Source organism: Schistocerca piceifrons, chromosome 3 (assembly GCF_021461385.2).
Source record: "Schistocerca piceifrons isolate TAMUIC-IGC-003096 chromosome 3, iqSchPice1.1, whole genome shotgun sequence".
NCBI classification, from domain to species: domain Eukaryota; kingdom Metazoa; phylum Arthropoda; class Insecta; order Orthoptera; family Acrididae; genus Schistocerca; species Schistocerca piceifrons.
In genome coordinates, this window is record NC_060140.1 from 213,249,650 (window position 1) to 213,277,355 (window position 27,706).

At 41.5% G+C, this 27,706-nt stretch overlaps 1 protein-coding gene across 1 annotated transcript in view; it reads left to right on the forward strand.

Annotated features, from left to right (window-relative positions):
• LOC124788521 overlaps positions 1 to 27,480 on the forward strand; it is a 130,006-nt gene extending 102,526 nt beyond the window's left edge. The window contains exons 9-10 of the mRNA XM_047255791.1: positions 1,280 to 1,581; positions 25,260 to 27,480. Coding sequence (XP_047111747.1) covers positions 1,280 to 1,581; positions 25,260 to 26,785 — 1,828 coding nt within the window. The 3' untranslated portion in view covers positions 26,786 to 27,480. The remainder of the gene's footprint in view (positions 1 to 1,279; positions 1,582 to 25,259) is intronic.
• Positions 27,481 to 27,706: the final 226 nt, after the last annotated feature.

Here is a 27,706-nt window from a genome sequence, read left to right on the forward strand (position 1 = left end):
GTTGCAGTAGAAGAGATTTGTTTCACAGTATTGAAGTTGAAGAAATGCTCATATGCACTTCAGAGGCCATGTTTACTAGACTTTTTTGTTTCAAATTATTGTTCCTGTCATACCCCTAACACTGACCATTCCTCCTGGGACACCCTGTATATACATAGTCATCATTAAATGGAAAACATTAAAAAAAAAAAAAGACCCTACAGGATAATAATATTGGCTACAAACAGATGGGTTATCCTTGGCTGTTTAAGTTTATTAAAATAATCATACACAAGTTTGAATCCAAATGGTGGCCTTAATTAATACATCACAGTTGAATGGAAATACCACTGGACGATGCATTTGTAGTGCAAACAGAGCATTTCACAGTCAGTAGCAAGTGCAGACAAATGCCTGAGCAGAGAAAAAAAAATATCTGTATGGTAATCACAAAGGTCAACAGCTACACCCAAGTCTTTAATCATTAACAAATTTTACTGCAGTTAAAATTATTGTCACTGATAACTGGCCTGTGACACTTTAAGTTCACCAGCATTTGTAGTTGCATAATTATTCTAAGTCCCGATTGGTGGACATTGAAATGTTCATAAATCTGAACTACCACAGTTAAATCGAAAGTGGCTCTGTGGCCACACAAAACCTTCCAAACACCTTACTACTTCAACCACATACCCACAAAAGACCCCCAGCTCTGGCTTGCAAGCCTGTTTAAAACCTTAGTCATGTGACCAACACCGTAGTCGGCCTAATCTCTCTCAACCTGACAATTCATGAAATCAGATATATTACAATATTTACACAACTTTTAAGTATTTACCTTAAGCACTCTTTAAATTGGTTTTTTTTTTACAATATTCTCTCTGTACTTGGCATTAACAATCAGATTTATTTATTTTCTTTGCTGTATCTGGAGCTGCAACTGACACTAGTCAGTACAATGTCTCTACACACATTGATCTTACAATCCTACAGCATTCAAAGACCCAAATTATATATTAGTAGGACAGTAGGATGGGAGTCTCATGATAGTAATAAATCAGTAGTGTACTTGTGGAGAAATCATGGTTTTGGCACTCTTTTTTTGTAAAATAGTTTATTGGTATTTACTTATTTGTTTATCAATATTAGAGACTTGTTCATCCCTTAGTTACTTAACAGTGTGTCACATGTACATATTTTGTGTGTTTCTTGTATTCAGTAATCTAGAAAGTTGCTCAGTTTCAGACATTGTGTTTACCTGTTTAGATGTATGTCTGTAAGAAATACCTTATAATTGCAGATGCAGAGAAACTGGATGCACAGCTGCATTCACGACCAAGCAGTGCCTGCAGTTTCATTACAAGAAAGTCCATGGGTTCACAGAGGAAAACATGCCTGTGATTGAAAGATCAGTTGCATACACATTTGATGCTTACTCTGGTGGCACTGTGGAAGACCCTGGCAGAGGAAAGTCGCCTCGGTTTGATAAAGAACGAAGGAATTCCACAGATAACAATAGCAGTAGTCTGCTGTCATTAGATGATAGTAGTACTACCTCTAGTGCCAAAGCTGATATCTCAGGGACCAGCTCTAACACTGATGGTAATAAAATAAACACCGTAAATTTGCAACAACTTTCTTAGTGGAATGTAAATATGAGTTCCTACTTAAATAATTAGAGCAATGTATGCTAGCTCTTAACTATAGTGCATTTTTATTTACTATTTTAAAATAGAATCATTTACCTTTAATGATAGAATGTCAATAGATTGCAGAGTAGCACTTCCTCTTCAAAGAAGTTGGGGTGTAAATTCTTAGCTATGCTGAATAGTAATGTGCCACACAACTGTCACAAAATTATTTAAACTGGTCACTATTAAACAGGATATTGTAAGGTTATCAGATGCACGGTGAATAAATAAAGACCAAATATATTGAAATAAAGTCAGAACATCCATGTTCACAGAGGAACAGAGCAGGAGGAATATTCAGATGTAGCTGTCCTGTAAACTAGAAAATTAATAACAATATTAAAGATATTGATGTAATCTCAGTCAGGACAACATGGCATGTATCAGAAATTAAGACTTTCTATGGAAAATATTAGAGTCTGTGCAATGAGTTACAGAACATGATAAATGAAAAAATATCACACTGCAACATGATAATGAGAGATTTTAATGGGAAAGGGGATAAACTGAAGAACTACCCTGCAGTGGGAGGCTTTAAGTATAGTACCAGAAATTAATGTTGTCACACGTTACGAGAATTTGCCGAGAACAATAATTTGTTTTCCTTAGTATGTTCTTCAGGCAACAACAAATGTAAAATAGATTAAGATGCTTAGTTTTACTAGATATGGAGCTAAAAAGAAACATACCAGTTCAGCACCTTCAGAGGTAAATGTTACGCAGATGATGAAGAAGGGGAAATTTTTTAACAAAGATTTTTATGAAAGGAGCGAAAAGATGTTGCAGATATGAAGAACACAAAAGAAAAGAATACGTCAAATGATACACTAAATAGAAGGTAAGAATTCCAAGAAAAAAAACAATTGAAACGTGATAGAACAACAGATTTTTTTAAATATGTAAATTTTAAAATAACTGTTTGGAAATATAGTCAAGAGGGTGTGAGAAAATAGAGGAAATTTTGTAAGGAAAACTATTGAAAACAAGAAATGTGTGAAGAAAATGGAAACTGTGAAAAAACATCACTTTTTATCAGTTATGCTGACACATGGCTCAGGAACTAACAACAGTGAGTGAATTTTATAAGCATTCCAAGATTTCTATAAAAGTTCAAAGAATGAACCAGAAACATAATTAATAATGTAAATTCTGCCAGATTTGGGGGGGGGGGGGGAAGTTGCCTGGAGATATCAATGTTTCAGTAGAAATGAGTAAAGCTGGAGGCAAAATAATACCTTAGAAATTTGTTGCAGGAGTAGTGAAAATACTGTGTTATTTCATTTCACAAACAACGTATGAAAATACAATAGACTATTCCGCGGTCACTCCTTAATATTCAAGACATTCATTAAAAAGTTCAACAATATCCCAGGAACAAGTATTTGATTTTATTCAAGCAAAGAAATGAACTAGTTTCAGCTGTGAATGTAGCACTGTTGACCCATTTCAAGTTGCTAAAGACATTGGAGAATAGAGCAACAAGTAAGAATTACCACACTGTCTGAAATTCATAGATTTTTAGAAAGATTTTGACTATGTTTCAAAAAATATGTTGGAACAACCCTTGAGTAACAAGATCACTTAGAAAGTCAAGACATCCCTCTGGGATATCCATCTCTGAAAGAGTTTTCGTTAAACTTCATCAGAATAATGGGAAATTCAGAATTGTATGAAGAGTCGGGCAAGCAGCCCTAGTGAATGTTTTCAGATCCCTAAACTGCCAAAGAGGAGGAGGAGGAGGAATACGTAATTTTGCTGGGCACATTGTATTGTTTGCCTCTCGAGCAGGTAATTTCAACAGTTAGTGATGCTTAATAGAGCAAAGTCAAAATAAAGTCTGAATATTAATTGTAACAAGACTTAAAAATGTATAATCAACATGTTGTTGTCGTTGTCATTGTTGTCGTTGTTTTCAGTCCAGAGACTGATTTGATGCAGCACTCTATACTACTCCATCCTGTACAAGCCTCTCCATCTCCGAATAACTATTGCAACTTACGTTCTTCTGAATATGCGTAGTGTATTCATCTCTTGGTCTCCCTCAATGCTTTTTACCCTCCATGCTTCCCTCCAATACTAAATTGGTGATCCCTCATATCAAAGCTGGCCACTGTGGCTGAGCAGTTCTAGGTGCTTCAGTCCGGAACCGCGCTGCTGCTACGGTCACAGGTTCGAATGCTGCCACGGGCATGTATGTATGTGATGTCCTTGGGTTAGTTAGGTTTAGATAGGTCTAAGTCTAGGGGACTGATGATGACTTCAGATATTAAGTCCTACAATGCTAAGAACCATTTGAGCCCTCATATCAAAAAGAAAATATGATACATTATTGATGAAGTCATTGAACCAGTTAAGGCAGTGGTTCTCTAACTATTTTCCCTGAAGCTCCTCTTTGTGAGGAGAAACAGCATCAAACCTCCACTGCCAAGCCTATTTTATGAACAAAAATAGTCATTTTTGTAACATTTTCTTTGGGATATTGTCTGTTTTGCCAAATTCAGCTTAGAAGAATTTTACACAACAGAAACCAGAACTACATGAATTATTATAATGAAAATATGGAACAAATTGTTTATCTTACAGCATTTTTTATTTATTCAAAAACTATTAAATGAACTATATTCACAATTCAGCAGAAAAGGATTTAGAAAGAATCACTCATGTGAAACTCAACTTATGTCAATGGCTCAAAGACTTCATAAGTAATAGAGCCCAGTATGTTGTCCTCAATAGTGAGTGTTCATTAGAGAGAAGGGCATTGTCAGGAGTTATCCAGGAAGCGTGACAGGACCATTGTTATTTTGTATATACATAAATGATCAGGTGAGCAGCATTCTGCAGTTGTTTGCTGACAATGCTGTGGTGTACAGGAAGGTATTGAAGACGAGAGACTGTAGGATGATACAAGAGGAAACCACATATAGGAAATAGTGCGACCTATTCTTGAGTCTGCTTCAGTGTTTGGGATCCATACCAAGTCGGATTAGAGGACATCAAAGCAATTCAGAGGTGGGATGCTAGATTTGTTTCTGGTAAGTACGTGAAGAACATGTAAATGTTATGGAGGAGCTTCGGGAGCTCAATTCCAAGGAACACTACTGTGGAAATTTAGAGAACCAGCATTTGAAGCTGAATGCAGAATGATCCTACTGCCAACAACATGTGTTTTCCATAAGAACCATAGAGACAACGTATGAGAAATTAGGACTCTTATGGAGGCATATAGACAGTTGTGTTTTCCCTCGCTCCATCTACAATTGTAACTGGAAAGGAAATGGTCAGCAGTAGTACAGGGTCCTTCTGCCATGCGCTGTATGGTGGCTTGTGGAGTATGTATGTAGCTGTAGACGTACAACAGCATTACAAATTTAAATTACAAAGTTATGTATGATGGATGAGGTTGCATTTGAGATGACAGTTTTTCAAGATGTGGTGTAATTGAGAAAACAGCAACTTGAAGTTCTTTGCATACTTTTAGCTTTGAATGGTAGTTAGACTTCATAGCTGACAAAGCTGACAAGCAAGTCTACAACATGTATGTTGTTGCAAAAGGAATCAGGATCTTTATTGCATTTTGTCACAGAATTGGGAATTCCTTCCTAATATGTATCCCAAATGCCAGCAAAGATGCTTCATTAAATTTACTCTTCAGTGATTATAACGCACAAGTAAGATGAATAAGTTGTTGTTCTGTTCTGTATTTAGACATGATGGTCCAGGAGCATTTTTGAATTGCTGAAATACTTGTCGAAGGGAAGTAGGGTGATGAAGGCAGGCTTTAATCTACATTAGAACTATCAGATTATCTGTATCCTTTAACACTGATACCAAAGAAGGGACATACCTAGCATGCTACTTCGCATTCAGTTTTGCCACAGCTCTAATTTCTTTATGAATGCCTTCACTTTTTCATTCATAGAAAATCTGCATTGCTGAAACAGTTTGCCAGAGAGTGTCTTTTCTCCTTTAAGAAACAGAATACCATGTTCCCCAGTTCAAACATTCTTTTTAGAATGTTTTTTCCCATGAAAGCCATTGTGCATTACTAAAAAAGAGCAAAGAAATCAATTCCTCTCATATGTTAAACACATCAATGAAACAAGCGTAAGCAATCAAATGAGCATCTTTATGAATATTAGCTGCTTCACCCACTTGGAGTAAAAAACAGTTCTCATGCAATTTATCGATTAACTACTTGAGAAAATTGTCAGAAATGTCTAAAAATTTTCTATGTGCTGTATCATTAGACAGAGGAATATTTTTCAGCTGTTGAGCAAATGAGGCACAAAACATTGTTGATACTAAGTTTCACACTGTAACAATGCTGGAGAATGTGACGCATTTGGGTGGCTCTGTCCAACAATCACCAAAGTGTTAGCACTTAAACATGTGATAGTGACTGTTTATTCAAATCACTACTGTCATGTGATAGCAACCTTCCTCCAATCTAAGTTAAAATAGTTTGTTGGGTAACCACAGCTCACACTTCTCAGTGTTTTCTAGAAATTTTGAGAGCGTTGTTTCCTGGACCTCTGTCTTCATAAGGAGACATCAGGTGGCTGCCCAGGTCACCCAGCTTATCACCTTGTGATGTCTTTCTTTGGAGACACTGCGTCTCAAGAGCACAAACAGACACACAACCTTGCAAACTCTTCAGGAGGCAATCACCCAGGAAATGGCTGCCATTACAAGGGAAATGACACAAAGTAATATGGACAACTTCGGGGGAAGGTTTTGTCACTTTATCAACAATGATGGATGCCATTTACCAGACATAAGTTTCAAAGCCAACTAATGTAAAACGGCATAGTATTTGTTGTTCACAAATAAAAGTTTTTCTCTGTATCTTTCTTCGTTCGTTTGTAACTAATACAGGAGGTCTTTTTGCTGGACCCTGTATATCGATCGCTGCAGGCAAAACCAGAGTTTCTGCAACCATATGTGGTTTCTTGCATTTAGCAAACCTGTGCTAATCCTGGTATGAGGCTGAAAAGGCCCTAGAAGTCACATTCATCATTTCAGCGAAGTTCTTCTGGTTAGACAATAAAACCTTTAGTTTACTGACAAAAATTTATTTGGTTTTCCCATTAATTCAGGCTGTTTGGTTTCAGGATGTCTCTTTAATAAAATGGTTTATGCTATCAGCAACTAAAATTGTTACACAAATTTCACACTGCAGAAGTTCTTGAACACTGGTTGTAGTTTCATTAAGTGTAGTGATAAATAGGTCTCATCATACCTTCTCATTTTTGCGTTTCGAGTATCTCCCTCCCCTTGACCAGTTTGTGGACCACTGGTGTCTTAATATCCATCACTAACTAAGAATCACTTCATACTGCAATAAAGTCTTCCTCGTGAAATCTAAAGACTTTAAGGAGGCATTGAGAGACACCAACCAAAGCCTGCACTGTGCATTATAGTTAAGGATACAGCGACAGTGGAGCTGACAGTGAGCAATTCCGCTGACAGCCGATGTTAACCATCTCACCTGATCATTCTAGACAATGTTAAAAACAAGACTATGCTGTCATTTTTGTTGACCGTGTCTGGTGTAACACTGATGTCAGGTGAAATTCAATCCAGATCTACAGCATCATCTTTGTTTGAAGGAAAAGATAAACATAATTATTTGCTACTAAGAATTTTGAGAACCACCGAGTTAAAGAGTATTTTTTCCCATTAGAGCAGTTTTAAATGACCAGATGGGCAGGAAAAGAAATAAACAGAAGACTGAACATGATTTTAAATGCTTCTGTTAATCTAATGTTCCCAAGATTAAGCCGCTAACTTTACTGAGGCGGAGAGCCTACAGTAAATATATACAGGGTGTCGAAAATAATCAGCTGGTTTAAAAAAATTGTAACTTTTATGTTATTTGAGATATGTGCATGAACAACATACTGTTGGAAAGAGCAAACTCTCGAGTTTTACATGGTTCCTACTAGGTAGCAGCAGTGTGCGCCCACTTCAGTTCTAATAAAACTGGTGTTGGGATAACAGAAAGCATTTTGTGTTCTATGTTTTGCGCAGTGCGGAATAGTAATAACTGTTCAGTGTGACTTTTCATACTAGATATGGTGTGGCTCCTCCTACAGCACAGAGCATTAGATAATGACATGAACAAATCCGAGAAACAGGTTGTTTGTGTAAAGGCAAATCGCCGAGCTGCCCCTGAGTGCATTACACAAACATCAAACGCACCTGCCATAGTTTCTCCAAGAGTCTGCAAAAGTCCATTCGCCCTGCAGCTCGACAGCTCAACGTGTCCCCAATGTCTATCTGGTATGTGTTGCGTTGACGTTTAAACGTGAAACCATACAAATTCAACTACTGCAAGCTCTTCGTGAAGGTGACAAACAACAATGTGTGGAGTTCTGTAATTTTTGTTGTTGGCAAGATGGAGGATGACAGTTTTCTTTCACTCTTAGTGTTTAGTGTGAGGCAACATTCTATTTAATTGGAAAGTTGAACTGTCATTATGTGTGAACATGGGGTATGGAACAACCACATGAAGTTGTACAGCATGAGAAGGTCTCTCCAAAATTTAATGTGTTTTGTACAGTTTCAGGGGGAAAGGTGTATGGTCCATTTCTGTTTTTGCCGAGAACGCTGTTATAGGAAGCTCATATCTCGATATACTTGAGAACTCTCTTTTCCCACAGTTGGACATTGATTCAAACAACTTCATTTACCAACAAGATGGGGCACCACCACACTGGCATCTGGAAGTACGGGAATTTTTAAATGAAAGGATTACTGAACAATGGATCGCTCGCACTGGACCAAAAGATTCAGCCTTACATTAATGGCGTCCAAGGTCACCGGACTTGACTGTATGTGATTATGTCTTGTGGGGTTTATAAAAGACCCTGTTTGTGTGCCTTGTTACCAAAAACAATGAATGAACTGAGACATCGCATAACAGCACCTGTGGTGCTCGCTGCAGTGTGGGAACAATTTGAATACCGCATTGACCTATGTCATGCATGTCTAGGGGTCCTTATTGAACCCCTATGAAAAGTTATGGAAAAAAATTATTAGTTTCAGAAATATAGACATGCCAAATCAATGATTCTTTTTGATACACCCTGTATATTACGTTTTGACATATAGTCTTTTAATGTAAAATCCATTCAAAACTGAGGAAAATTTAGTGTGCAGTCCAGAGACGTGCTGTGAATTTTTTGGAGAGACAGAAAAACAAACATATTAGACTGGCAAAAGACCTGATTGGAAAGCGTAGTTACGAATATAAGGAAAATAAAATTACAATTGGCAGAAGTAGTATCCAGGTGAATAGTTGGTAGATGGATCAAGGAAGTTCTTTGTAGGACTCCATGTGATAAGAAAACGCTTGAGGTTATGATTTAATGGAAGGTGATATACTACATTAGAAAACTTGCAGGAGCAGATCTTGATAAGATTTCAAAGTGGTGCAGAGATTGGCAACTTGCTTCAGATGTTCAAAAATGTAAAATAGTACCCTTCACAAAAGTGAAAAAAAAGTATACTATAAAAAAAAAATGCAATGGTTGTGTAGCATTGTTGGCTGGGAGGCCCTGTCCTGGCAAGTCCAGCCGCCGTATACAAGTCTTATTTCAGGTGACACCACATTGGGCAACTAGCGTCTCAGTAATGATATGATATGATATGATATGATGATCATGATCATGATGATGACAACACCCAGTCCACAGTCAGAGAAAATCTCCAACCCGGCCAGGAATCGCACCCGGGCCCACTGCATGGTAGGCAAGCATGTTACCATTCACCTAAGCAGGCGGAGGACAGTGACCTGTGACTATAATATATCAATAAGACACTTTTGGTATCAGCCAACTCATACAAATACCTGGATGTAACACTTTGTATGGGTGTAAAATGGAATGATCACATAGGCTGTCTTGGGTAAAGAAGGTGGTAGACTTTGGTTTATTGGTAGAATACTGGGGAAGTGCAATCAGTCTACAAAGGAGATTTCTTACAAATAACTTGTACGACCGGTCTAGAATATTGCTCAAGTGCGTGGGACCCATACCAAATGTGACTAACAGGGTAAATTGAAATATACAGAGAAGGGCAGCACGAATGGTCACAGGTTTGATCTGTGGGAAAGTGTCACAGAGATGCTGAAGAAACTGACTGGCAGATCTTGAAGGTGGACATAAACTATCCCAAGAAAATCTACAAGTAAAGTTTCGAGAACCAGCTTTTAATGATGACTCTAGGAATATACTAAAACCCCCTACATATTGCTTACATAGGAATCGTTAGAATAAAATCAGAATAATTACAGCATGCACAGCGGCGTTCAGTCAGTTATTTTTCCCACACTCCATACATGAGTGCAATGGGAAGAAGCCTTAATAACTGGTAAAATGGGATGCACTCTCTGCCAAGCAATTCACAATGCTTTGCAGAGTATAGATGTAGATGTATATCTAGAGCAGTGTGGATGTGTAATGTTGAAGACCACAATGCACGGAAAAAATATAAAGAAGGCCTCTTATCCTGTAGCATATGTTAAATGGGCGATTACAATGATATCACACAATAAACAAACAATATCTTGACACATGCATTTCTAAGTACAGTTATGTTCGTTCATGGATCTGGTTAAATCATATGTTATTTTAATCTTGTTGTATTTGTACACTCGCAAAATAATTCTATATTTGTGATACTTGGCTCTACTGTATTTGGTTATCAATACGAGAGAAGGAAAGTTGCTACTCACCATATAGCGGAGATGGTGAATAGCAACTTTTCTTCTCTCATATTGTTACATTCCATCCTGGATTTTCCATTGTATTTGGTTATCAGTGTCAGCCACTTTTCTGTTGTTCAAAAACTTCACATACATTCTTCATTACTAGCCCTCCAGCCACTGTGAACAGTCAAACAGCTACCTGGTTACTCTACAGCTCAGCTGCCCCTTAACAATGAATTCTAACAATGCCCTGGTCATCATATATGCAGGACTAAATAAATCTTAAATCAATCAATGGAAACACCAGATAGGAATATCAACAATGTAGGAATAGACAGATAGCTGCTTACCATAAAGAAGAGATGTCAAGTTGGAGACAGGCACAATTAAAAAACACTTGCCTAAAGCTATTGGCCGCAGCCTTCATCAGTAAAAAAGACACACATGTGATTCACGTGCACAAGCAAGCACATGTCATGCACACGTGACCGCCAACTCCAGTGTCTCGAAACAGAATGTAACTATCACATGGACTGCAAGTTGCAATGTGGAGGGTGCAGGGAAGGGGAAGGGATAGTAATGTATGGATGGGGAGAGAGATAAACGCCGTCTGGTAGAGTGTGCAGGGACAAGAATGCCAACAGGCACAGAATCAGGAGACTGTGGGGCAGGGAGGAGGGGATAAAAGAAGCAAAAAAGGGGAGGAGTGTGGAAAGACAGGCAGATTCATTGGCAGATAGCTGCAGATAAACAGAGCAGGAGATGAGAATGGGGAGGAGGTGATACGACAAAGCGGGTGGAAACTGTTGGCTGGAGGGTGTGGGGACAGGCGGTGTCCGTTCATCCTGGTAGATAGCTGGTCAGTACTCATATCTATATAAAAAGCTGTGCAATGATTGCAGCAGAGCTGGTAAATGAAATGGCTGCTTTCACAGTTGGCCCGGCCCCTGATGGGGTAGGATAAACGTGTGACAGGCCTGGAGTAGGAAGTGCTGCATTGATGGATTAGGCAGGTTTTGCACAAGAGTCTTCCATAGGGGATATGATCCTTGTGGCAAGGGGTTGGAATTGGGATTGGGAATGAGATATGGATGGACTAGGATGTTGTGGAGGTTAGGTGTGTGACCAAACACTACTTAAGGAGGCATGGGAAGTAACTCGTGTAGGATGTCCCTCATTTCAGGGCATGATGATGGGTAATCAAAGTCCTGCCAAAGGATGTGGTACAGTTGTTCCAGTCTGGAGTGGTACTGGGTGATGAAGGGGACATTCATTTGTGGTTGGTTTGTGGGAGTTGGTGGTAGGATTGGGAGTGTGAGGGAAAATGGCATGGGAGATCTGTTTGTGGACTATGTCTGGGGAATAGACCCTGTCTGTGAGCAAGGAAGTTTTTGTCACTGCAGATACATCAGCATATTGAACAAGGGAGTTTTTGACACTGCTGATGCACTGACCTTGGGTGACCAGACAGTATGGGAGGGATTTTTTTTTTTTTTTTTTTTTTTGTGTGAAAGTGATGACAGCTGTCAAAATGCTGGTACTATTGGTGGTTGGTGGGTTTAATGTGGACAGATGTGGGGATGGAGCCAACAGAGAGGGAAAATGTTACCATCTAGGTAGATGGCATCCTGGGTTGAGGAGAACCACATGAAGCGGATGGGAGAGAAGGCTTTGAGGTTGTGAAGGAACGATGACAGGTTATCTTGGCCCTAGGTCCAGATCATTAAGATATTGTCGCTGAACCTGACCCAGCCAGACTAGGAGGTTTGCTGTTTTTGGAGGCTAGGAAGGTATCCTCTAGATGGCACATAAAAAGGTTGGTATAGGAGGGTGCCATGTGGATGGCCATGGCTGTGCCAAGATTTGTTTATGTACCTTCCCTTCAAATGAGAAGTAGTCGTGGGTTAGGATAAAGCTAGTACTGTGAATGACAAATGAGGTAGCAGGTTTGGAGTCTGAAGGATGTTGGGAAGGGTGGTGTTCAATAGCAGTAAGGCCATGGGCATGAGGGATGTTGGTGTACAGGGAGGTGGCATCAACAGTTAAGAGTAGGGATCCAGGAGGTAAAGTAGTAGCAATGCTGGAGACTCGGTGAAAGAAGTGGCTGGTGTCTTTGACATGGGAGGCTGGATTATGGGCAGTTGGTTGGAGCTGTTAGCCAATGAGGGCCAAAATTCTTACAAGGAGGCACAATAACCAGCCACAGTGAGGAGGAGGGGGGGGGGGGTCCAGCATTGTTGGGTTTGTGGATTTTGGGGAGCATGTAGAAATCAGGTGTGCGGGGTGTCATAGAGGTGAGGAGGGAAATGGATTCAGGCGAGATGTTCTGGGAAGAACTTAAGGCTTTAAGCTGGAATTGGAGTTTGTTTTGGATTTCTGGGAAGGGGTCACTCTGACAGAGTTTATAGGTGGAGGAGTCAGATAACTGACAAAGACCTTCTGCTAGGTAGTCACTGTGATTCATAACGACATTGGTGGAACCTTTGTCTGCAGGTAGAATGATTAGGTCAGGATTTGTTTTGAGGTTGTAGGTGGCTGTTCATTCTTCTACTAAAAAAGTTGGTGTACTGAGGAAGGGTTGGTGAAACTAAGTTGGCAGTAAGGAAATCCTGGAAGGTGAGTAGTGGGTGGTTAGATGGGAGGGGGGCACTTGCCTTTACCTCCTGGATCGCTGCTCATCACTGCTGACACTACCTCCCTATACACCAACATCCCTCATGCCCATGGTCTTACTGCTATTGAGCACCACCTTTCCCAAACCTTAGTCCTCATGTACTGTACTAACTTTATCCTAACCCACAACTACTTCTCATTTGAAGAGAAGGTATATAAATAAATCTGCAGCACAGTCGCAGGCACCCATGTGGCACCCTCCAATGCCACCCTTTTTATGAGCCATCTAGAGGAGACATCCCTAGCCTCCAAAAGCACCAAACCCCTACTCTGGTTCAGGTTCATTGATGATATCTTCATGATATGGACCCAGGACCAAGACATCTTATCTCCATCCCTTCACAACCTCAACACCTTCTCTCCCATCTGCTTCACGTGGTCCTCCTCAACCCAGCATGTCATCTTCCTAGATGTAGACCTCCTACCTTGTGATGGCTCCATCTGCATGTCTGCCCACATTAAACCCACTAACCACCAACAGACAGTACCTGAATTTTGACAGCTATCATCCCTTTCATACCAAAAAATCCTTACCATATTGTCAGGCCACCCAGGGCAGTGTATTTGCAGTCACAAAAACTCCCTTGCTGAGTATGCTTAGGGTCTCACCAAGATCTTCACAGTCAGGCACTATCCCCGTACCTAGTCTGCAGACAGATCTCCCTTGCCATTTCTGCTCACACCCTCAATCCTCCCACCTCCCAACCCTCCACCCCCACCCGCCAAGAACCAACCACAAAGGAATGTCCCCTCTATCACCCAGTGCCACTCCAGACTGGAACAACTGAACCACATCCTTCACCAGGGCTTTGATTACTTATCATCATCCCAAGAAATGTGTGACATTCTCAATCCCAACCACTTGCCACAAGAACCATATCCCTTTGAAAGACTCAGGTGCAAAACCTGCCTAATTCACCAACCCAGCACTTCAGATTCCAGTCCTGTCACAGGTTTATCCTACCCCATCAGGGGTCGGGCCACCTGTGAAAGCAGCCATGTCATTTACCAACTCTATTGCAATCATTGCACAGCTTTTTATATTGGTAAGACTACCAGCCAGTTGTCCACCAGGATAAACGACCACCACCAAACTGTGGCCAAGAGAAAAGTAGACCACCTTGTAGCTTAACATGCAGCTGAACATAACACACTTGATTTCAATGGTGCTTCACTACCCAAGCCATCTAGATCCTACCCTACACCACCAGCTTTTCTGAACTGTGCAGATGGGAGTTATCCTTACAACACATTCTCCGCTCCTGTAATTATCCGGTCCTCAACCTACTGTAACATTCTGTGCACACACCCGGCTTTCCACTCCCTTTGCCGTTATCATCTCCTCCCCATTCTCACCTCGCACCCTGTTTAGTTGCAGACATCTGCCAATGCATCTGCCCATCTTTCCCCACTCCTCTCCTTTTTTCCCCTTTTTTTCCCCACCTCTCTGCCCCACAACCTCTTAACACTGTGCCTTTTGGCATTCTAGTTCCTGCACACTCCACCAGACTGTGTTTCTCTCTCTCTGCAACCATACACTGCTATCCCTTCCCCTTCCCTGCCCCCTCCGCAAGCTGCTTGCATCCAACATGATAGTTGCATTCTTGTGCTAGATGCTGGAGTTAGCAGTCATGTGTGCATGCTTGCTTTTGTGTGTGAATGGCATGTCTCTCTCTTTCACTGAAGAAAGATGTGGCCGAAAGCTTTATGTAAATGTCTTTTAGTTGTGCCTGTCTGCAACTTGACATCTCTTCTTTACGGTAAGTAGCAACGTGTCTTTTCCTACATTATTGATATTTGTACCTGGAGTTTCCGTTGTTTGATTTTTGCCGAACAGCTTCCTTACACCCTACAACCCTGTGATGGTTTCCTTTGTTACTGTTCTCTAAAGCATTACTCTTTTCAGTGTCCATCCTCTATTCTTTCCTGTGTTTATTCACCACCTTCCATACCACATCTACTTCCAAGCCACACTGCATCAGTGTTTTGTCTGCATACAACACAGATTTTGTGACCGCGTGGATTGTTGATGCACCATTGAATGCCCCAGATTCTATCCTTCCGACAAATATAATTATTCCTATCAATCCTATTTCATCCCTGATCCTGATGTACTTCAGCCTTTTCTTTTTCACACCTGCTCTTGCCACATGAACTTTTGATCCTGGACCTAACCCATCACCTGTCCCCCTCTCTTCCCTTATTGTAGCACATGTGCGCGTGCGCACACACACACACACACACACACAACCATTTCTTTTCACTCATATTTCTGTACATTTTAACATATTTGTGCGTATTTTTACATAGTTTGAAGTATCTTTACATATCTGTGCATATTTTTGCATATCTTTGCATGTTTCTGCTTGTCTTACGTATTTTTTACACTTTTTGCATTTTCAGCTCCTCTCACAACCATCAACACCTATTTCGCCCATTTCTGTGTCATTCCCGTTTTCTTTACACCATTCCTGCCCCAATGGACCCTTCCTCCATCTTCCTCCACCAGTTCAGAAAACCATCCATTTCCATGGCTAAAACAAGTACCACATCCTGTTTCTCAAATGTTGCCTAAACCATGGAATCCCTCCAAGTGGCGTAAATATGAAGATTCCTTTCTCTGGATCCTAATCCCTCCTTTCACAATGATCCACGCCTTTCCATATTCCACCAATCCCTGGCTCTCACGAATGTGGTACTGCAAAAACACATCTCTGTGGCACAGGCATCCCAGAACCACCTCTGCTCCCCTTCGCAAGATACTACTACTCAACAATACCTACTCCATACATCACATCTCTGAAATTCAATTCCTTGCTCTCCAGCACCTTGAGCAGCATTTCAGACACCATCTCAATCAGTTATCTAACCTACTGCCACCTTGGGGCACAACTATCCAACCCCTATCATACCCACAGTGTTCCTCCTCGTCCACCCATCGTAGCAGCTAAACCCTGCCTAGCTGACCTTTTCAAGTTGCCACATCCCCCCAAAACTCCCTACCAACTCTCCATCAAATCCAGAGACAGATCATCCTGTAACACTGTTGTTACCTTTCCACCAAAACCCACAGCTCCACAGAAGTTTCAGTACTATCCAAAGGCCTCACCTTTAGCCCTAAACCCAAATTTAATCGTGCAGGATGTGTCAAAGATGTACTGTCCTTCTCCCGATCCCTGCAATGAAAGCACTTACTTGCGCCCAGTCTCTCCAATCAAAACCATTCTAATTCCTGCATTGAACCCTGCCTCTTCCAGTTCATATCACCATTCAACCATGATCTTCCTTCGTACCCATTGGTCACCTTCCAGGAATTCCGTATGTCCAACTTAGCCTCACCATCCTTCCCCGGGTCCCTTCCTCAGAACACCAATCTTTCAGCAGAAGAAAGAACAGCCACGTACAACCTCAAAACAAACCTTTACCTCGTTGTCCTACCTGTAGACAAAGGTTCTACCACTGTCATGAACTGCAGTGACTACCTGGCAGAAGGCCTCTGCCAATTATCTGACTCCTCCACTTGTAAATTCTGACACAGTGATCCCATCCCCGAAGTCCAACAGAAACTCCTGATATAAGCCTTAGGCCCTTCCCAGAACATCTCCCCTGAATCCATTTCCCTCCTCACCCCTATAGCAACCCACACACCCAACTTCTGCATGCTCCCCAAAATCCACAAATCCAATAATCCTGGACACTCCATTGTGGCTGGTTATTGTGCCCCCCCCCCCCCCCCCCCCCCCTGAAAGAATTTTTGCCTTCATTCACCAAGACTTTCAACCAATTGCCCATAATCTAGCCTCCCATGTGTAAGACAAGAGTCACTTCCTTCACTGACTCTCCAGCATTGCCACCCCTTTACGTCCTGGATCCCTACTGGTCGCTGTTGACACTACCTCCCTATACACCAACATCTCTCGTGTCCAAGGCCTTCGCCACTATTGAACACTACCTTTCCCAATGTCCGTCAGACTCCAAACGCACTACCTCATTCCTCATACACCCTACTAACTTTATCATCACCCACAACTACTTTTCTTTGACGGGAAGGTATCTAAACAAATCTGCGGCACAGGCATAGGCACACGCATGGCACCCTCATGTGCCAGCCTTTCTGTGGGCCATCTATAAAAGACCTTCCTAGCCTCCAAAACACCAAATCTCTAGTTGGTTCAGGTTCGTTGATGATATCTTCATGATCTGGACCCAGGGCCAAGACACCATATCTTCATTCCTTCACAACCTCAACAACTCTCCCACCTGCTTCACATGGTCCTCCTCAACCCAGCAAGCCACCTACCTAGATGCAGACCTCTTCCTCTCTGATGGCTCCATCCACACATCTGTCCACATTAAATGCATCAACCACCAACAGCGCTTGGATTTTGACTGCTGTCATCCCTTTCACACCAAAAAATCCTTCCTATACAGACTGGCCACCCAAAGATTGTGTATCTGTAGTGACAAATACTCCTTGCTCAGCATGCTAAGGGTCTCACCGAAGCCTTCACAGACAGGCACTGTCTCCCGAATGTAGCCCCAAAACAGATCTCCATGTCATTTCCTCTTCATCACCAAGTATCACAGACTGGAGCAGCTGAACCACATGCCTCACCAGAGCTTTGATTTACCTATCATCATTGCCTGAAATGAGGGACATCCTACCCGACATACTTCCCACTACTCCTAAAGTGGTGTTCTGTTGCCCACCCAACCTCCACATCATCCTAGTCCATCCTTGTACTATTCCCAATCCCAACCCATTGTCACAGGGTTCATATCCCTGTGGATGACCCAGGTGCAAAACCTGCCTAATCCACCCACCTGCCACTTCCTATTCCAGTCCTGTCAGAGTTTTATCCTATCCCATCAGAGGCCGGGCCACCTATAAAAGCAGTCATGTCATTTACCACCTCTGCTGCAATCATTGCACAGTTTTTTATACTGTTATGACTACCAGCCAGCTGTCCACCAGGATGAACGGCCACCGCCAAACTATGGCCAAGAGAAAAGTAGACCACCCTGTGGCATAACATGCAGCTGAACACAACACACTTGGTTTCAATGGTGCTTCATTAACCGAGCCACCCACATCCTCCCCTGCACCACCAGCTTTTCTGAACTGCGCAGATGAGAGTTATCATTACAACACATTCTCCGCTCCTGTAATTATCCGGTCCTCAGCCTACGGTAACGTACTGTCCACACAGCCAAGTTTCCACTCCCTCTGCCCTTTCATCTGCTTCCCATTGTCACCTCCCACCCTGTTTACTTGCAGACCTTTGCCAATGCATCTGCCTGTCTTTCCCTACTCCTCTCCATTTTTGTTCATTTTTCCCCACCTCCCTGTCCCATGACCTCTTGACCCCTGTTAGCATTCTAGTTCCTACACACTCCACCAGACAGAGTTTCTCTCTCTGTGCAACCGTGCACTACTCTCTCTTCCCCTTCCCTGCCCCCTCCAGAAGCTGCTTGCATCCAACGTTAAATTTTAAATCAGGTAAAATAAAATTACATGAGAGAAATAAATCTATTCTTTTCACAAACAGATACCTTTGTAAGTAAAATCGTACATTTATAAAGTTTCAAATGTGTAAAATGAAAATATTTATCAAGCCTCCTTGCTTTCTCTTGACGCATAACTCTACAACCAGTAGTTGTCTGTAATAGTATCTTTCACAGTCAGTTGTAATGCAGCGCTTTGCCACTTTGTGTTATGACCATATCCTTCATGACTTTTATTCACTCCTACTAACAGATAAAGCAAAAATTTATTGTATGTGTGGCATTGTGGTGAGCGCTACTGAATTTCTTTCACAACATCCACAGATTACTTTTGTCTTAATTTTGTTTTACTAGGTAGGCAGACAGATTTAATTTAACTATAATAACTTAGAATAAAGGGAACATTTGCCATAGTGATTCTTTTCAGGCATTACTTGACACAAGAATTCATTATTGTTTCCAAACATGATCACAGAACAATGAGAACAAAATTGCAGAATCCAAACAAGTTTTTCAGGTTTCCACTTTGGTTGGAACTTTATGTGGCATTAAATTCTGGTTTAGGAGTATCTCATTGATTCAGAACATGCAACGATGGACTGAAGACTTTTAATGTAATTGTTTTGAAATTTCCAGCTGTAATGCAAATACATTGCCGGAAGAAAATTTGTATACCCCTTTAGAGGTTTCCAACTCACTCAAGATTTATTGTTGCTACAGTGCTTGTGCATTACATGAAATGGTTACATTTACTGATCAATAGAACATTTGGTTCTGAGGTACCAGGTGTTGACCCATGCAGAAACACCCATATTAGTACATTATGTAGACTCCAGAGGCAGCAATACCAGCACTGATTCTGGCATGAAGTCACTCAAACAGATGGTGAATACTATCCTGGGATATTTTATGCTATGCCTGCTTGACCTGTTCACATAGTTCTGTAAGAATTGTCAGTTGATGAGTCACATGAGTCACTCCTTGTCCTATCATGCCATACACATGCTTGATTGGAGTTAAGTTGGATACCGTGCTGGCAGGGAAGCTGCACATCTTGCAGCGTGTGGGTGAGCATTATCCTGTTGGATCAATACATCACCATCCTGTTGCAAGAATGGCTCTAACAACATTCTGCACATACCAAGCACTAGTTAGCATCCCCCCCCCCCCCCCCCCCCCCTCAAGAAACACCAAAGATGAACGAGAGTTGTAGCTTATTGCACCCCAGACCATAAGGCCTGGGGTGGGGCCAGTGTGTCTTGGAAGAATGTACTCTAAGGGACAGCACTCACCAGGTCTACAATGAACATGCAAAGGACCATCACTTGCATTCAGACAGAATCTGCCTTCATTGTTGAAGATCACCACGTGCCATTCCATCTTCCAAATAATCATCCGATGACACCATTCAAGCCATGCACATTGATCCTGTGACATGAGTGGTTGATGGGCTAGAGGTGCACGTGCCCGTAGTTCCACTTCTAATAACCAGCTGGGAACAGTTCATGTTGACAAGTCTGAGCTCACTAGGCTTCTCATCTGTGCTGTGGAAACTGTACTATCAGCCACTGCTGCCCTACAATACAACAATACTGGTGGGCGTCTGTTTTGTGTAAATGTCCAGAACCTTGTCTAGGGGTGAGAGAATGTTCACATGACCACTGATACCCAGTACTGTTGCACAGCTGACGCAGCACGTCCAACTTGTGTGGCAGGTCTCCGAAAGGCCCGTTCCGCTACTTGGAAAGCCACAGTTTGATCTCTTTCAAACTCACTCATTTGGCTGTAGGAAGTGCAGGTGTGCCTCTGTGGCATGGTTGCCTGCTTGCTTCACACATTTTCACCACACTGAGCCTTCTGGCAATGAGCATCCCCTATTATAGGATAGATGAAGATAGCAGTCAGGTAGTTATGTCACAACGCTATCTGTTGGCAGACGACAATGAAGCCATTATTATTACATCCACTATCCCCCAGGTGACATTTGTTGTCATTGGATCAAAATTGACATTGTCTTTTGAGGTGTACTTTTTCCCCCCATAGTGTATATATTTGAGAATTCAAAGTTTTTTGTTTAAATTTAATGGCAAAAAATACATTTCATTCAGTTTCTGCTGTTCCCAGCCCACTCATTGCTGTGGCTCAGTCTGGTTAAATGGAAAACAAGGAAAAAAGAAAGCAAACATTTGTAATATTCATGGAAATTGGATGTACCTCCCACTCTCCTTCTCTCTCTTGTCTTTATCCATCTCCTCCTCCCACTCTCTTTGTCCATCTCCTCCTCATCAAGCCCCCTCTCCCTGTCCATCTTCTCCTCTCCATCTCCTCCTGCCCCCTCTCTCTGATCATCTCCCCCTTTCCACTTTGTGTCTTCATTTCCTCCCATCCCTCTGTCCATCACTTCCCGCCCCTCCCTCTGACCTTGAGCCTTGTTTATTTTTATTGCATATTCAGATGCTGTAGTAGTATTGTAATCATACGCTGGTAAGCCATCCATTAAGTACACCTTTCCAAATGTTCACTAGAGTGCTGTGTAAAAATTTAAAATGAAACAGTCAAGAACTTTCCAAGATTTTTCCAAGATTTTTGGTGATAAAATTTCTCCTTTATATATTACATTTTTATTTATATATCATTTAAAAATAGGTATATAAAAGTGCACGTTCTTGAAAGCAATATTGTATCAAAATTTCAAAGCAATCGATGAAGAATTTTCAGAGATTTATAGTTTTTCACAGATGAATATCTACGTATTTTATAGGTTTTTCTTACATATATATATATATATATATATATATATATATATATATATATATATAATATGTGGCACTTTTGGTAGGTGTATAAAACCACACACACACACACACACACAAATGCAACATTGTTTCAAAATTTCAAAGCAATTGATGATGAACTTTTTGGAGATATATATGGCTTTAAACAAATAACATTTACTTTTTTATTTTTGAGATTTATAGCTTAATGCAAAATTTATGTGCCTATCGGCATACAAATTCCAACACAAGTAATAGGATTACTTGGGCATGTTGACTATAACACTAAAATTAAATTTTGGAAGATGTAGAACAGTGATCAGTAATGGGAGATAGTAAAGATTTTCAGCCTCAAGATCCAAACCAAATTGCAGATTGTATCATCTACAATAAGGTTTGTTCAATTGATCCACAAACTACCTTTCTATATATCTCAGTTCTGTCTGTGCATATTGCACATGTACACTCCTGGAAATTGAAATAAGAACACCGTGAATTCATTGTCCCAGGAAGGGGAAACTTTATTGACACATTCCTGGGGTCAGATACATCACATGATCACACTGACAGAACCGCAGGCACATAGACACAGGCAACAGAGCATGCACAATGTCGGCACTAGTACAGTGTATATCCACCTTTCGCAGCAATGCAGGCTGCTATTCTCCCATGGAGACGATCGTAGAGATGCTGGATGTAGTCCTGTGGAACGGCTTGCCATGCCATTTCCACCTGGCGCCTCAGTTGGACCAGCGTTCGTGCTAGACGTGCAGATCGCGTGAGACGACGCTTCATCCAGTCCCAAACATGCTCAATGGGGGACAGATCCGGAGATCTTGCTGGCCAGGGTAGTTGACTTACACCTTCTAGAGCACGTTGGGTGGCACGGGATACATGCGGACGTGCATTGTCCTGTTGGAACAGCAAGTTCCTTTGCCGGTCTAGGAATGGTAGAACGATAGGTTCGATGACGGTTTGGATGTACCGTGCACTATTCAGTGTCCACTCGACGATCACCAGCGGTGTACGGTCAGTGTAGGGGATCGCTCACCACACCATGATGCCGGGTGTTGGCCCTGTGTGCCTCGGTCGTATGCAGTCCTGATTGTGGCGCTCACCTGCATGGCGCCAAACACGCATACGACCATCATTGGCACCAAGGCAGAAGCGACTCTCATCGCTGAAGACGACACGTCTCCATTCGTCCCTCCATTCACGTCTGTAGCGACACCACTGGAGGCGGGCTGCACGATGTTGGGGCGTGAGCGGAAGACGGCCTAACGGTGTGCGGGACCGTAGCCCAGCTTCATGGAGACGGTTGCGAATGGTCCTCGCCGATACCCCAGGAGCAACAGTGTCCCTAATTTGCTGGGAAGTGGCGGTGCGGTCCCCTACGGCACTGCGTAGGATCCTACGGTCTTGGCATGCATCCGTGCGTCGCTGCGGTCCGGTCCCAGGTCGACGGGCACGTGCACCTTCCGCCGACCACTGGCGACAACATCGATGTACTGTGGAGACCTCACGCCCCACGTGTTGAGCAATTCGGCGGTACGTCCACCCGGCCTCCCGCATGCCCACTATACGCCCTCGCTCAAAGTCCGTCAACTGCACATACGGTTCACGTCCACGCTGTCGCGGCATGCTACCAGTGTAAAGACTGCGATGGAGCTCCGTATGCCACGGCAAACTGGCTGACACTGACGGCGGCGGTGCACAAATGCTGCGCAGCTAGCGCCATTCGACGGCCAACACCGCGGTTCCTGGTGTGTCCGCTGTGCCGTGCGTGTGATCATTGCTTGTACAGCCCTCTCGCAGTGTCCGGAGCAAGTATGGTGGGTCTGACACACCGGTGTCAGGGTGTTCTTTTTTCCATTTCCAGGAGTGTATTTGGTTAGAACGTGACAATGTACCAATCTAGTTAAAAAAAAACTGGCAGCTGGCTGTTATTGTAGGCAGGTGTTAAATTGTTTACGTCATAAAATGTAAATGATCTTGGTTGTAACTTACACATGTTGTTGGGGTCTTGATTTTAAGACCTTTATTCCAATTACTAGTTCTGCCATCTTCAGATTGATACTGCACTTTGCGTGTATATTTACATACACGTTTCATTGACATTTTGAGAATGAAGTGTAAATACATTAAAAATCTCCACTTAGTTTATCATTTATAAAAAGGAATGGTCACAGATGGGTTGTCAAATGAATAAAAGGTAAAAGTACAACATCCTTAGCACCGACAGAATTAAAACTATACGCCATGCCGAGTCCATGTGAGTTCGTCGGTATGGCTCTGTTGGGGTTATGGATATTGTACTTTAACTTTTACTCATTTGACAAACCATGTGGAGTTTTATAATGTATTTACACGTTGTTCTCAAAATGTAGATGACACATGTATGTGAACAGATATGCAAAGTGTAACGCCAATCTGAAGATGACAGCACAATTCTGTCGAAACTAGTAATTGGAATAAAGGCCTTAAAATCAAGTGATCTTGGCTTTCACAAAAAATATATATTGATTGTGATGTCACATATTACACGGAATATGTGGACGTAACACCAACAAATTGTTACAAATGAAACGAGTTCTGGGTAAAGCAACTGGCAGAGGAAGCAAAGTATATGCACAAAACAGTGTTTCTTTTAAAATAATTGTGGTTGTGTTGGAATATTTGCCGAATTCCAAAATTTACTATCTAGATATCAGTGTGATAAGACTTTTGAATTAAAAGGAACCCACTGGATACCATGCTGTTAAGTAATGCAACAGTTTTTCTAAACAATTGATATATTGTTCCCGGATCCACAGTATAATTTCAAAATAGTGTTTGATCTACTGAAATGAATAATTAAATTTCAAGAAATCTGTATTCTTTATATTTAATGAGCATGAAAATCTGTGTAAATCACTATTGAGCATATTTTAAAGCTGCATACATAAATTTGTATGGCACACATTGATAGTGATTCATATCACAAAGAAAACTGCTCTCAGGTAATGTAAGAGTGTGACTCAAATATAACCAGAATTTTTTGTAAGTTTATTTCAGCTTTTGAAAAACTCATACACATGAACTCTTTTTTTTCTATATGGTATTCTAAATGGGAAACAAAATTTTCTCAGTTGTTAAGCAGTTTCTCGATCCTGTTTTCTTAAAATGAATGTGACTGTGACAGTAGCCAGTTGTCCATGAACACTTCGCAGTGCCATCATAATCAAATCTGTGTCCCAGGACTGCATCCTTTAGTGGTTCAAACAAATTAAAATTTCAGGGAGATAAGTCCAGACTGTAGGAGGATGTTAAAGTGTTGTTCAGAAAAATTCCTGAATTATTTGTTGGATTCTGGCAGCTGTGTGTGATTGAGCATTGTCATGAAGCATGATCACATCCTGAATTGGATATATGCATGTTTTTTTGGTCCAAAAATTGGCAATAGTATGCAGTGTTCACAGTACGATGTTCTTGGAGAAAATTTGTGAAAACAACTACTTTAAAATCAAAAAGATTCTCCGCAGTCATGTTGGTCCTTGAACTACTTCAGTGAGCTGCATTGTCAACAGCTTCTTCACCTTGTAAAAACTGTTTGTGCCATGCATACACTTGAGTTGGTCTTTCTCAAGGTGTTGTCCCCAAATTGTGCCTCAAATCTTTCCAGAATTTCAGATGATTTTATGTCGTCTGTTTTGAGAAAGTTTATTATAAAGTGTTGCACAACAGATGATGGTACTTCTGGAAATGAAAGCAACAATGAGCAGAGATCATGCCACTCTCTGTTTAAAGAAAGGCACTTAAAATAAAAATTTCCGTTTATATTTGATTCACTCTTGTATTTTATAAAATGGTAGGGCTCTGTGTAGAAGTATGTACTCAAAAAAAGTGTATACGTATATTACATTTTACTTTTTGGTTTGTTTGTTACAGCACTGGAAGACAAAATTAGTATGGCTAATCCCCAGCCGACAGCATCGTTACCACCTCCATTGCCCCCATCTTCCCAGTCTCACATACATAACACAAACATTTACACTACGCAGACATTATACACAACCAAAGTTGTAGTGAGCAAAGGAAGTAAAAAGTGGATGGGTGACAGTATCTTACCTCTTGTGCCTTCCCCAAAGAGGGATATTTATGAGTTTGTGGATGAAAAGCAGATAAGGGAGGACGAAAGGAAGGTAAGTGTTGAAGACACTGATAGAGTGATAGAACACGAGTCAGTTTTTCGACGTCCTGAATCATCAAATGCTAGCCTTCTAGTAGAAGCAGCACTTGATGCTGCTGAACGTGATATTGACATCTCAAGTATGGTACCAAGTACTGCTTCTACGACTGTAATAACTGCCAGTGAACTGGCCGGTACCAAAGAACAGACAGGAAATTTGTATGACCTACCACATTCACAAAGTCATTTAGTAAATGGAAATCACCACCATCAAGCACTGAGCATGCAGTCACCCATCCACAATAAAACTGAACAAGATAACCATGTCGAAAACTATCTTGTGTCACCATCCACCACACCAGAGCACCATTTGCAGCCACAGCGCTCAAGCCCAGACAATAATCACTTACAACAGATGGATAGTTACACGCTTCAGAGACAATCACCGTCGCAGCCTGATGCAGAGTCTCTCAATAATCATTCACAACATAGGCCTCATGTTGTGGATGTGTATGCTTTGCAACATCGTGATGATGAAGGATCAGAATCAGTGCCACAAGGGTATGCCATACAGCACCGGCAGGAGGAACTGATGTCTCCTGCTGGTACACCAGATGCAAGCTACAGCCTGCATCACCAGGAAGAAATCATCTCACCAGCTGGAACTCCAGCACCAGCTACAGCTGCTGCAACGTATGATTTACCTGCAGCTGATGATGCATCTAGTTGTGATGAAGGTGAAGTGCAGAATTTGAGTGTAGGCATAAAGGGCAAGCTGGACTTGGCAGCCTACAAGCAATATGAAAGCCTGGATGAATTCAGTCGTGTCGGGGACAGGTTTGAGCCACTGACAGTTGTCGGCAACAGCGGTGAGCTGCAAGGCCTGGATATGTCGGCACGCACATACCATCCTCATCCTACTCACCCTCAAAGTTTCCCTCGTTACCACCACGCACTGTACGAGGAAAGACAGAGTGTCGACCTGTCTCGAGGTAGTGGATATGCGTCTCCACCTCCATACGGTGGACACTCAGAGGTATTGCGAGTGGTGAGTTTGGACTTAACACCAGGTGGAGGTAGGCACAGCGTAGACTTGTCTTTACCCCGGGCAGCTGTGGTTCCTGGCCAGCAGGCATTATCTGAACGAATTGTATCACCTCCACCACCACACCCCAATTATCACGGTTATCCTCTCTCGCCATCACCATACCATCCTGCTTCCCGTACTCCTCATATCACCTCTACCTCTCCGACAACGTATCATCATTACTCAGGTTACTATTGAGGTGTGCTGTGTATCTTATTTTTTGTCAGAGTATTTTGGAAGAGTATTTCTTTACTACTGTGAAACAAATGTATTTGAATAAGACATAGATGATGTTATTCAGTAGAATTAGATGTTACAAGGCAATTTTTTATAGCTGTCTTACTTGTTGCTACTTGTGATTGGTGGAAAGATGATGTGAAAGCCACTTTGCATCCACATGATTTATATAATTTTTAAGATTAATTGTCAGAGGTTTCTAAAATAATGTTAAAAATTTTATATGTCTATCTCCCTGTTTTTAAGTTTTTCTGTTAAAATGTTTGTCGTCATTAAGTTGCTTTGATGTCATTTCACAGTATGTTCCTGGCAGTGGGCTCTGCCACTGGAAAGACAAGCAGAATCACTTAAGTCATGACACGTTAATAATTCAAGCATTATAACTGGCAAAACTTGCTTCATCACAGAACGATACTTTCCTGCATATTTTCTCTTCACTGGTTTTGAAAGTATGTAGGGTATGTTTCTAAAATTTTATGTGGTATGGAATATACAAACAAAACTAATTGGAAGTAGCAGTCTTGTACTAGCGTGATTAAAGATAGGTTGACTTGTTGATCACATTTTCCCCCAGAAAGCTATTCTTATTTTGTTGTAATTTTCCTTGAATTGTTGGATTAAGATAGCCAAATGCAAAATTTGAAAATCAGTGGAGTACCAACTAACTTCCTCCTTGAGATGTAAATTTTTACCTAGTTTTCTTTTTTTTCCCTTTTGTTTCTGTAACATCTTTTTATTTTGATGAAGGAATTATCAGATTCAAATGTAATATCTTTAGCATTGTTCTGCTTGTTTCTGTCGAGTCTTCTCTGGTTTTTGAGCTTTTGGTGGTCAGTAAATTGATACTGTTCTGTTCTGTTCTTATACATTTTATTGCTACGG